The 13,396-nt window shown below is 35.3% G+C and overlaps 1 protein-coding gene across 1 annotated transcript; it reads left to right on the top strand.

The window, feature by feature from the left end:
- Positions 1-29: 29 nt before the first annotated feature.
- Positions 30-13,396, top strand: LOC117332615 (THO complex subunit 6 homolog). The gene is made up of 14 exons (XM_033891593.1): positions 30-178; positions 3,164-3,282; positions 3,616-3,680; positions 3,935-3,989; positions 4,302-4,353; positions 5,681-5,718; positions 6,242-6,290; positions 6,581-6,658; positions 7,099-7,201; positions 8,032-8,084; positions 8,771-8,839; positions 9,321-9,434; positions 11,076-11,204; positions 13,262-13,396. The coding sequence occupies exons 1-14, from the start codon at positions 170-172 to the stop codon at positions 13,343-13,345; spliced, it is 1,017 nt and encodes a 338-aa protein (XP_033747484.1). The 5' UTR covers positions 30-169; the 3' UTR covers positions 13,346-13,396.

Genomic DNA, 13,396 nt, shown 5'->3' with positions numbered 1-13,396 from the left:
TGCTATTTCCGGTAAAAACAAAAAAACCGGTCCGGACTCTACTTCACATTTAGTGAGTCTACTCGACTTCCGTTTGCGGGAAATTGAGATTTAATTTTAGTGTTAGCACAACAAGTTCACCAGAAAAGCTTCTAAACATTAGAGACGATTCTAGCCAAACAGACTGAATATGAAAGAGGTAGGCTAAGTGTGTTTGACAATACCCTTTTTTTGTTAATGGCATCCATGACAATACATTTCTAAATGAAATGAATGCAGTTAGTGAACCACAGGGGTTTGTAATGAATGTTTCTGATACAAATAAAAAAAATAGAGCCGTGATCAGTATATGTACATAAACTTACCCTTTTTATGTATATATGCTGATCACGGCATTTTTTATTTTTATCATAAACATTCATTACTGATCACATTGATCAAATGCTCTGTTTTTGATTTTTATCATCGATATCATTACAAATCCCTGTGAGTGAACCATGTGCCAAAGAAATATCTTGACACTATGACGTATTGACATTTACCTGTATATATGTATCTATAGACACGTAAATAAACTGCAACATGAGCTTTTAATAATCACATTGATATGACAGATTAAGTAAAAGTATATTAACAAGCATTTTGATGGCTCTTACTTGGCCTGAATACATCAGAGACATATATACAGAGATTGGCAGCTCTCTATTTGCCCTTGTGTTCACGAAGTGGCCCCTGACCTTCCCACAATCCTTTGCGGTCGCTCGGTTCAGTCTTCGCTAGACGCCATATTGGAGAAAACTTGAAAACCAGACACATAATTATCGATAATTTCTATTTGAAATCATCACCAAGATCCAATTATGTGCTTTAATTTTATTAATATCAAAGTACAGAAGTGTCATCAATATGAAATATATCACAATTTGCTGTTCAAGTGTTTGTATTTTGAGTATGAAAGTCAAGCACAATGCAGGAAAGATCGGCGGGAATCTCCAATTTTCGAAAGTCCCTATGGGGTTTTCGAGAATACGGATAAATGACAACAATGTGCATGATAATCAAGACCACATTCCATAAGTATGATAGTTTTTGGTTAATGTGGTAACTTTTGTAGTGGCCTAGATAAAACAATGTGCTTTTTGTGTGCGTTTAAAATTGACAATGTTTTGGTCGGACGTAATGGCTGCTTAATTACAAACTTGGACATGTCGATAACACCCAATGGATTTTAGAAAATACGGATAAATGGCAACAATGTGCATGATCAATAAGACTATATCCCATAAGTATGATAGTTTTTGGTTAATGTGGTAACTTTTGTAGTGGCCTAAATAAAACGATGTGCTTTTTGTGTGCGTTTAAAATTGACGATGTTTTGGTCTGACGTAATGGCGGCTTAATTACAAACTTGGACATGTCGAATAGGACCCAATGGATTTTCGAAAATACGGATAAATGACAACAATGTGCATGATAATCAAGACCACATTCATTAAGTATGATAGTTTTTGGTTAATGTGGTAACTTTTGTAGTGGCCTAGATAAAACAATGTGCTTTTTGTGTGCGTTTAAAATTGACGATGTTTTGGTCGGACGTAATGGCTGCTTAATTACAAAACTTGGACATGTCGATAAGACCCAATGGATTTTAGAAAATACGGATAAATGGCAACAATGTGCATGATCAATAAGACTATATCCCATAAGTATGATAGTTTTTGGTTAATGTGGTAACTTTTGTAGTGGCCTAAATAAAACGATGTGCTTTTTGTGTGCGTTTAAAATTGACGATGTTTTGGTCTGACGTAATGGCGGCTTAATTACAAGCTTGGACATGTCAAATAGGACCCAATGGATTTTAGATAATACGGATAAATGACAACAATGTGCATGATCAATAAGACTATATCCCATAAGTTTGATAGTTTTTGGTTAATGTGGTAACTTTTGTAGTGGCCAAAATAAAACGATGTGCTTTCTGTGTGTATTTGAAATGACGATGTTTTGGTCTAACGTAATGGCGGATTAACCAGAACATGTCGAATAAGTTTCAATACATCAATACACACAGGCGCAAAGCCCGATTAACCTGCGCTCGCGTGTGTTTGATAGAGAGGACGCTCTCGATAAGGGATATGCTTGAGTGGTCACGAGTAAAGGGAGCCACTACGTGTACGGGGAAATAGCGATGTTACTAATCTCTCTGTATATATGTCTCTGAATACATATACATGACAAGGCCTCTAGATCAGGTTAATTTTATTGATTATTAACGAAATGACTCGTAATACTGAACAGATATATATACTTTTAAAAAATCCTGAAAAAGTGCTGAGGAGTCCAGAATATGCAGAGGCGACTGGAATCTCAAGTGTCAATTTGACCAGGTGCCAAATTTAAAATGACCAGACGGCCTTAAACCTGAAGCCCCGAAAGAGTTTGCACATGGAATTGCCTTGATCTATGTCTTATATTTAAAAAATTCCGAAATACAGGTGTTGTCCCCACAGATTAGAAATTAGCTAATGTGTCGCTGTCACCAGTTTATAGGAAGGCCCAAAATCTAGTCCTGAAAAAACACTGAGTTATCTCTTTAATTGGATATGCAGAAAGCTTATGGAGCATGCACATTTTAATATCATTGTCACAAGTCCTGTAATATTCCAGCATGGCTTTCCCACAGATTAATCATACTTAAGTCAGCTATAGGTACGTGAATTAATTGATGACATCTCCAGAAACTAAACTGGTGTCCTTGTAATGGACTTTGTCATGGCCTTTGATAAAGTCAGCCATTCCCTTCTCATCCATAAGTATGGGATGGCAGACAAAACTGCTTACTGCATAGAATGATTCTTACTCAGTCATTGTCGAAGGGGGGGGGGGGGGGTGGGGGGGGGGGGGGATCTAACTTTGTTAAAATAATAAGTGTCCACTCTAGCTGTGCCTATTCTAATGTTTCATTTATGACATTCCTATCGGCCTAATTGCTAATATGCGGCTGTTTATAGATGAAACCATTATCATATCGCTTGTAAATATTTTCATGCCATGACAATTACCTTCAACTTGTTAAAATTGAATCCTTTATAACGAAAATAATACAAATCAACATTAAATCATATGATATTTAACACAAATATTGACTAGATTTAGCTGTCTTACAGTATTCTTCCTATTTCAGCAAGATCGGAGCCTCGCCGCACGAAGGCAATACCACACATCAGTTTTTGCACAATGTTTTTCCCCATGTGGGAAGTTTCTGGCTGCAGCAAATAACCATGGATACATTGCAGTTTTCAGGTTAGTTTTGCAAGAAGATACCTTTAATTGATATTGACATAGATTATACATATTATATTAAGTTATATGAATTGTACAATTTAAAATAGTTTGCTTTGATTACATCACAGTAAGAATGTAATGCAGAATTTACATTTGATGATCAGAATTTTAAGTGTACATATACATAACATATTTCAAAATATGAAATGTAGTCAATTTCTGTATAATAATGAACATATGGCATTTTAAAGTATCAGGACAGTCCGACTAGTTTGACCATGTGAAAATGGCATGATTTCTTGTAGACTTCCGTTATACCTGGTAATGTACTTAATTATTTGTTTATTGAAGTCTATCAACAGCTCTATCACCAGACAGCACAGAAGCTCTTTGGAAACCTATCTACTCTTTCAAAGGTAAGTACTGATGACTTAATTAACTTAATTAGAAGTTCCATTTGGACATGTATATACAATATGTGTGTGTATATATATACATGTACTATAAATCTTATTTAGGCAAGCATCATCACAATATGGCTCAATAATGTGCTGAGCGATTGATCATGATATGCTGAATATATTATCTGTTAATTTATGATAAGAAAATTTAAAGAAAAATGTGGCCAGTATCATAATTTACCAGTTATTATTATTTTGTTTTTGTACAGCATCAGAGGAAGGAGCAATATTTTGTCTAGCTTCATCAGACATCTTCTTAATCAGGTAATTTTACAGAAGTAAAGATTAATCCATCATCGTCGGTAACCCATGGTTCTGATGAACACTGATAAAAAGGGTCAAGACCATGGGTTTCCGATGATGGTAGACTGTCAGAATTAATTTGGGTTTTTACAACACTACCAATGATATACATATATTCAACCTACCAACCAAAAATGTAGAGGTATTAAATAATTTAAAAATACAGTCCTTCTTCAAAATAACACACTAATAATGACTCACTGTATACAACTCTGCTTTCACAACACCATGTCATGTGTTGACTTACTGGTAAATAATTTGTGATTGTTTCAGTGGTGGAAATGGACCAATTTGTGCATGGAAGTGGTCAGACATACTGAACAAGGTAATGTGCTGTATTTAACCTGCCTTTTTTATACTTCCATGAAAATTTCACAGAAATATTATGATAACATTGTTCTTTGGTCTGGCTTAAATTGTTGTTGTATGCAGATCTTGCTCCTACATTTTACAACAAATCTCCTTGTAACTTATTATGTTTTATTATCATGAACTGAAAGAAAAAAATGGAGGTTCTTTGCAAGTTGGTACATTCCAAATTTGAGTTATCTCCCTTTATATATATATTTTTTGTATGTGAAAGTGGAGACTAACTAGGGCCGTTTTCGTTTTTTTTCGATCCAAACAGTTTGTCCAGTTTGACCAGTGGTGTTCGTTTATGAAATAAGACGGACCTGGCGATTTTATATTGTTTTCAGAAGAGCCTTGACAAAGACTTCCATGGCCTGTATTAACATTTGCAGGTCCGTCTAGATATATGTTTAAAATATTACATTTAAAATCTGACGAACCATTTTTTTCCGCATAAATGAACAGGCCCTAGGTTTTTAACCCGCCATCATCAGATGGTGGACTATTCAAATCACCATGCGTCCTTGGTCCGTCCGTCCCCCCCTCCGTCCCTCCGTCCATAAACAATTCTTGTTATCGCTATTTCTCAGAAAGTACTGAAGGGATCTTTCTGAAATTTCATATGTCGGTTCCCCTTGATCCCAAGTTGTGCATATTGCATTTTGGGATTGATCAGAAAACAACATGGTGACAGGCAGCCATCTTGGATTTTGACCATTGAAGTTTGTTATCGCTATTTCTCAGAAAGTACTGAAGGGATCTTTCTAGAATTAATATGTAGGTTCCCCTTGGTCCCTAGTTATGCATATTGCATTTCGGAACAATTCTGAAAATAACATGGTCGAGAGGCAGTCATCTTGGATTTTGACAATTGAAGTTTATCTCTATTTTACATAAGGTACTGAAGGGATCTTTCTCAATTTTCTATATATATAAAGGTTCCCCTTGATCCCTCATATTGCATTTTGGGACCAATCTGAAAAAACATGGTCGACAGATAGCCATGACATAATCGCTAAATCTCAAATTTCATATATAGGTTCCACTTGTTTGGAAAGTACTGGAGGGATGTTTCTCAATTTACACAGATTAGTAAGGGGAAGGGAAAAATAGAGTGAAGATCAATCTGACATGGAACTTATCAAGATCATTCAATGGTGGGCGCCAAGATCCCTCTGGGATCTCTTGTTTACTGAAAGATAACAACTTTTCTGCATTGCCTGATGATTACATGTTTGTTTCAGTTAGAAATAAAGGATTATACCAGTACTGCATGGTGTATTAAATTCTGTATGTTTCAGTCCCCAAAGGTGATTTGGTCATGGAGTCTTCCTAAAAGGTAAGTATCCGTTCATGCACATGGAATATCATATTCAACTGTAGCATCACACCATCAACCTGATAAGACTTTGGTGATCATCATTCAAGATTAAAAGTCAAAGGTTGCACTAGAAGGCTTATTTTCAAATGTGTATTTAGGGGACGCGGTGGCCGAGTGGTTAAAGTAATCAGACACTTAATCACTAGACCTCCACCTCCGGGTTGCAGGTTCGAAACCCACGTGGGGCAGTTGCCTAATACTGCTCGTAGGTCGGTGGTTTTTCTCCGGGTACTCTAGATTTCCTCCACCTCCGAAACCAGACATGTCTTTAAATTACCCTGGCTGTTAATAGGATGCTAAACAAAATAAATTAAACTTAACCAAATCACATGTACAAGGTATCTCACAAAGCCCTAGACAGCTTATGTAAGCTCCGTTTCATTTTGCTTTTATTACTAGATAAATCCAATCATTGCTTCTAATAGACATTGTTCTTTATTAAGCTGCAAATGTATCAATACATGTTTGTAATCTGTTGCAGAGGGCCGTTTTATCAAACAGAGGTCAACACCATTGTGATAGACAAACAGGTAACTCTTCTAATGATTTTGTTACAAGTTAATGACAAAAATGCCTGCTACATACATAAAATCACCTAAGGTTTGAGAAAAAAAGTATGTGTAATATATGTTTAATCATTATGATTCTCTGTCCTCTTCATACAAAAATGGACTATTAAAGGCTTAAGGATAACAAAATATGCACAAATTTCAGTCATGCTTTTGACATTGACTAAGTTCTGTTTTGAGTTCCATGACGATTAAATTATTAAAAGTATTAAACATATAATTCAATTGAGTTTTGTTCTAACTTTTGGCAGGAAACACAGTGTCGTCTGTATGCAGGCTGTGGGGATAACAATGTATATGTATGGGACATGGAGACCGGCGAACAGTTGGTATGTAAGGTCAAGGAAATAGGGGAACTCAAACTTCATTTAATACGTTCTTGAGCAAGCCTTTTTAAGCTAAGGGTTTGCACAGGTCTTCAAAAACCCTTGAATTTGAGGTTTATTTTCCAAAACTGTTGCACTGATTCTCTTCTATGGAAATAACTTCAATCCAATTTTTGTCTGATTATGTCCAAAATCAAACCCTGTTAATCGTACACAAAATACAGAACATTCTGAACATTTCCTACCAGTTCTATATCTAGTATAACAATTTTTCAATTTATATCGGTATCTTACCTTAACTGGATTACCACTTTCAAGAAGCTGATAACTAGAATATTTGGAAGTTTTCTACCCTGACATTATAGGCATGAATTATCAGCAAATCTTCCACAGTTACACACCTTTGTAATGGTCTCTCAATTTACCCTTGTTATTTATTCCAGGTCAGTTTGGCTGGACATGACAACTACGTTCACAGTGTAACCCTAAAAAATAAAGGCCAGATGTGTGCCACAGCATCTGAAGATGGCACAGTCAAAATCTGGGGTAAGTCCTGTGGTTCTGTGTTTGTTTAAAAACTATTACGAATTACCCAGTCATTCATATCTGCCATCTTATGGCAGTTATACCTCTTTTGGTTACGATTAAATTCTTGTGAATACAACTTCTACAGTTTTTAGCTCATCTGCCTGAAAGTCAAGTGTGCTTATGCCGTGGTGCGTTGTCCATGCATAGTCCTTACATTGTCCATCCATACGCTGTTCCTCCATATGTTTAGCGTCAACATTTCTATTTAATTAATTTCTTTTCAAAAACCAAGATGCCCAGAGACCTGATTAATGGGCCTGTAGCATGCTAATGCTAGGATGAAGGGCCTCCAAGTTTGAAGTGAATATTTATGGTAGTTATTCCCCTTTTCTGTTTGTAGACAGAATCTTGTCAGAACACCTAGAGCTCCTTCAGTTTTCATCCAATTGATATAAAATTCTTATGGCAGTTGCGCCCCTTTTCCTATGTATTGTAGACAAAATCGTGTCTGGACAACTCTTCCAACATTTTCCATCCCTTTCTTAACTTTTGAAGTCAGCATAAATGTACATTTTTAACCTGCTTTTTCACACATTTCTGTCTTTATTAGCAAGTGTTGGAGCATCTGGGTGGATTTAGGAGTGTGTGTATTAGTTAGCCATACTGGCAATGGTTACACTCAATGTGGATTATGATCATGATGATTCAACGAAAAAGAAGGGATGTTGTTTTTGAGTGGAAATTTATTTGCTGATGAAAATATATGTAATGTTTAAAGATATCTGTATAGGTTGACTTGTGATAGCATTATTAATGTGTTTTGTTTTCACTTTGCTGTTTTCTGTCAGATATGAGGCAGCCATCTTCAGCACAACACACACTTGAACCATACAAAAATCCAGTAAGTTTAAAAAATCGTCTTTAAAGTATATATATTTTGGGTCCCAAAATGAATGTAACAGATGTTTCTCATCTTCCAAGTGTACAAATTCTCAAAGTTGGTGTCTAGGAGTTACAATGTATACCATACATAAATATCATCAATAAACACCTTAATGAAAATACTCTTGCATGGTAAAATTCCTCTTCCTTACCTCATTTTCTGTATTTAAGGAAAAAAATGTGGCCAAAAACTTTCTGAAACCTAATAATTGTTGTGTATAATAGATACTGTTCTTTTGATACTGTTTTCTCCTTTTTTATTTAAGAACGGCATAAATGATAGAAGTAAAAATGTTGAAATAATCTGCTCAGATGTTGAAGTTTTCAATATGGAAGTGTCTGTTTTAGAGAGAATACTTTCAAATCAAGCGAAACCTGCAGTAAAGACTGTTATATATAATAAAAAATTGTCTATAAAGGCCAATGTATTTTGTCAAAATATGATACATTCCATGGGATATGAATTTGAGCCTCTATATACAGGCCATACTTCCTGCTTCCTTTAGTGGCCTTTATTGACAGGTTTAACTCTGTCTGGTACAACTAATGAGGTTGTGGTCCACGTGACTTGCTTAGCATTGTTTACTTTTACGATGATTCCCATTTTAAATAATAAATATTATTATATGTTGATTTCTCCATTAGTTATGTACCAGGCCAGAATTAGGAAAATGGTTGGGATGTGTAACTATGGAAACTGGTGACGATTGGCTGGTGAGTGTTCAGAATCTTCCTGTGTTAGTTGGCAATCTGTATTTACCTAAGGCAGGTCTTCAGGTTACTTTCTTTAGTTCTTGCTTATAATATGAATATCATATTTACTACATTTATGAGTATTTTTTTACACTCATAGGACCTGGAATCAAACATTCTTTTAGAAAGATTGTATTAATTAATTAATAAACTATTTATTTTACCCATAAATTTCCGTCAAAGATCAAACATTGCTTATATTTTAAGATTTTTTTTCTTTTCTCAAATAAAATTTTCTACACTAAGGTTGATATATTAATTAGAGGAACTTTTAACAAAAAAATTACCACTTTGGTAAATTTGTTGGACACAGTTTAATCCAGATATGAAAATTAAATGATGGAAAACCTCCAATATCACAAAATAACAATTTTCGTAAACTTCAGTAACACCTTTCTGGTGATTATCACATCTTTATGCCAGCTATCTGCTTGTCATACAGGTATGTGGAGGTGGTCCAAAGATGTCCCTGTGGCACCTGCGATCACTAGAGGCCACCACGGTGTTTGATACCCCAGCTGTTAGTCAGAAGACAGTCATGTTCTATGAGGACACGGTATGTACCTGTTCGGATACCGCCACAAGAGGAGAGAGCAGTTTAAGACCTATTACATATAATAATTATATGTGTTCAATGAAAGCATTGTGGGTTGTCGAACGGTGATGAAAGAGTCCAAACATTTCAATTCTTAGTCCCCTACAGGTGAAAACAGGGGAACTATATAGGTTTTCTCTTTGTCCTTTAACATACGCATGTACAAACATAACACCAAAGTTTTTCAGCCCTTAGTTACTTCATTCCTTGGAGATGATGATTAAACTTCACACAATGATAAAGGACTATAATATCTGGGACAAGTTTGAGCTTCAGGGTTTTTGGGTTAAGACCAAGGTCACTGATACTATATTTAGCAGGGGCAGATATAAGATATGTATTGCTTTAGCAATACTCAGTATGCATGTTTAATTATGGTAATGTCTATATATGCACACGTCATGTACTATCGTGATTGGGTGTGTTTTTGGATGCTGATAAAATACAGGTTTGATGTCTTTATAAAAACTGTCACATTTCTTTCATATGTCTATGAACTGTCATATGATCATGACTCCAGTGGATTTCTGCTTAAAATAATAAGTCACCTTTCTATGAAGTGAGTTTTCCAACTGTTGAATTTAGGCAAAGCTCTATGTTGTATTCCATACGTAAAATTAAATTTTGTGAAAATTAAAAATGTGATAGCTTTGTGTAGCTTTTGTCTTTGATGTAGTAATTTAGCATAACAGTGTTGTTTCAGTGTTAGATCAGTTCTAATAAAAAAAATGATTGTTTGAGATTTATTTCCATTTCTTATCTACCTAAAATACGTTGGTAATGGTTAAGATGTAGATTTGATTTTATTAGGGATATGATTATTGATACCCTACCAAGCTAGAGGCAAACAAAATAGAATGGATTTCTTAAATTTAAAGAGGAAAGTACATAAAATTTTAAAGACAGGTAGCTGGTGGATTTATTCAGTTGGTCATCGATTTTATTTTGCGACACATTCACATTGCCAAAATTTCACTTCACAATTTACATCAGCACTACTCATATTTTTTTGTTCAAGTTCCCATCACATGTACATGCTTACCAAGTTTATCCTCAACATATTATTACTCTGGCAATGAAATATTAGAAAAAAAGTCTTTAGTATCCATACGTACATTAATGTTAATTCAAAAACACAATTAGCTCAATAGAACAGCTTAAGAAACAGTATAAGTTTGTCAGGAGAAGGTAAATGAAAATCTGCTGCATGGAAATTTGAATATGTTTAATATCTGTCGTAGTAGTTCTGTAGGAGTCCTTCAAAAATTTGCACCTGAATATTTATAAACAATATTTGTTCATTTAAATGGCTTCCAGTAATCAATTAAGATTTCTCTAGTTCTGATTCCAAACAAACTTTTCTCACTCCAGTCTCTTGTTATATATTGCACATGCAGTTTAAGATAACCTGATATCTGTAATTTACAATAATTTATTGATGTATATTGTATAGAACAGTATTCCCTTGATTTGTAAACCTTCATTTGTGATAAATCAATTCGATATAATGTACGATTATCATTGAAATAGGCTAAAAATTAAATCAGATTTAAAATCTGTAATTCTTATGAGTATTATTTTTTCTTCCAAAATGTATTCCAGATAATTTCAGCGGGAGGTGAGCCATATGTAAATCATTGGTATGTAAATGGTGACCAGAAGGCACGGATACCTTGTACCCCAACTAATGTGTTCAGCATTGTTGTCAACACCGCCCTCAACAGTCATAAGGTATGTATGAGGGCATAAATACTGACTTCAACACTCATAAGGTATTATGAGGGCATATACTGCCCTCAACGCTCATAAGGTATTATGAGGGCATATACTGCCCTCAACAGTCATAAGATATGTATGAGGGCATATACTGACTTCAACACTCATAAGGTATTATGAGGGCATATACTGCCCTCAACAGTCATAAGGTATGTATGAGGGTATGATACTGCCCTCAACAGTCATAAGGTATGTATGAGGGCATATACTGCCCTCAACAGTCATAAGGTATGTATGAGGGCATGTACTGCCCTCAACTGTAATAAGGTATGTATGAGGGCATTTACTGCCCCCAAGAGTCATAAGGTATGTATAGGAGCATATACTGCCCTCAACTGTCATAAGGTATATGTATCATTGCAAGAGGGCATACACTGACCTCGACAGTCATAAGGTATTTATCATTGAATGAGGGCTTAAATATAATGGACTGCTCTCAACTGTCATAAGGTATGTATGAGGGCATATACTGCCCTCAACAGTCATAAGGTATGTATGAGGGCATATACTGTCCTCAACAGGCATAAGGTACATATAAAGGCATATACTGCCCTCAACAGGCATAATTCAGGTATATATGGGGATACCCTCAACAGTCATAAGGTATGTATGGGGGATATAACAGTTTAGTAAACTAGTACATGTGTAGTAATAGAGATGGGAAAACTTACTGCCGGCATTGAAATTATTGTGAAAGACTTTGAAATAAAATTTTGTTCAGTTGTTATGTAATAGAAGTGGAATTGGCTATACATTTATGAATGTAGTAGAGGTGGAATTGGCTATACATTTATGGATGTAGTAGAGGTGGAATTGGCTATGCATTTATGGATGTAATAGATGTGGAATTGGCTATACATTTATGGATGTAGTAGAGGTGGAATTGGCTATACATTTATGGATGTAGTAGATGTGAAATTGGCTATACATTTATGGATGTAGTAGAGGTGGAATTGGCTATACATTTATGGATGTAGTAGAGGTGGAATTGGCTATACATTTATGGATGTAGTAGATGTGGAATTGGCTATACATTTATGGATGTAGTAGAGGTGGAATTGGCTATACATTTATGGATGTAGTAGAGGTGGAATTGGCTATACATTTATGGATGTAGTAGAGGTGGAATTGGCTGTACATACATTTATGGATGTAGTAGAGGTGGAATTGGCTATACATTTATGGATGTAGTAGAGGTGGAATTGGCTGTACATACATTTATGGATGTAGTAGAGGTGGAATTGGCTGTACATGTATGGATGTAGTAGAGGTGGAATTGGCTATACATTTATGGATGTAGTAGAGGTGGAATTGGCTATGCATTTATGGATGTAATAGATGTGGAATTGGCTGTACATGTATGGATGTAGTAGAGATGGAATTGGCTATACATTTATGGATGTAGTAGAGGTGGAATTGGCTGTACATTTATGGATGTAGTAGAGGTGGAATTGGCTATACATTTATGGATGTAGTAGAGGTGGAATTGGCTATACATTTATGGATGTAGTTGATGTGGAATTGGCTATACATTTATGGATGTAGTTGATGTGGAATTGGCTATACATTTATGGATGTAGTAGATGTGGAATTGGCTATACATTTATGGATGTAGTAGAGGTGGAATTGGCTATACATTTATGGATGTAGTAGAGGTGGAATTGGCTATACATTTATGGATGTAGTAGAGGTGGAATTGGCTATACATTTATGGATGTAGTAGAGGTGGAATTGGCTATACATTTATGGGTGTAGTAGAGGTGGAATTGGCTATACATTTATGGATGTAGTAGAGGTGGAATTGGCTATACATTTATGGATGTAGTAGAGGTGGAATTGGCTATACATTTATGAATGTAAAATTAGAATTGATAATCATGTATCCGACTTGGGGTAAAGAACAGATCTGTCATCCAACATGATCTCATTTACTGAAGGAGTGATGATTTAACCAATGTTAGCCATGCACAGTAACTTAGCTTGTCTTCAAAGAATACCTTTTTTAATTGCAGGTGCTTTGCACTGCCGGGAACAGTCCCAAGATTGACGTCTGCACAAACTTCGGATATAAGGCATTCTCATTGACATTCAGCTGATATATTTCTTACAATACAATAAAAATACATGTTACATGCTTTTCTACAACA

This window comes from Pecten maximus, chromosome 8 (genome assembly GCF_902652985.1).
Source record: "Pecten maximus chromosome 8, xPecMax1.1, whole genome shotgun sequence".
Lineage (NCBI taxonomy): Eukaryota > Metazoa > Mollusca > Bivalvia > Pectinida > Pectinidae > Pecten > Pecten maximus.
Note: the sequence above shows the minus strand (reverse complement) of the source record. Positions and strands in the feature narration are given on the sequence as shown.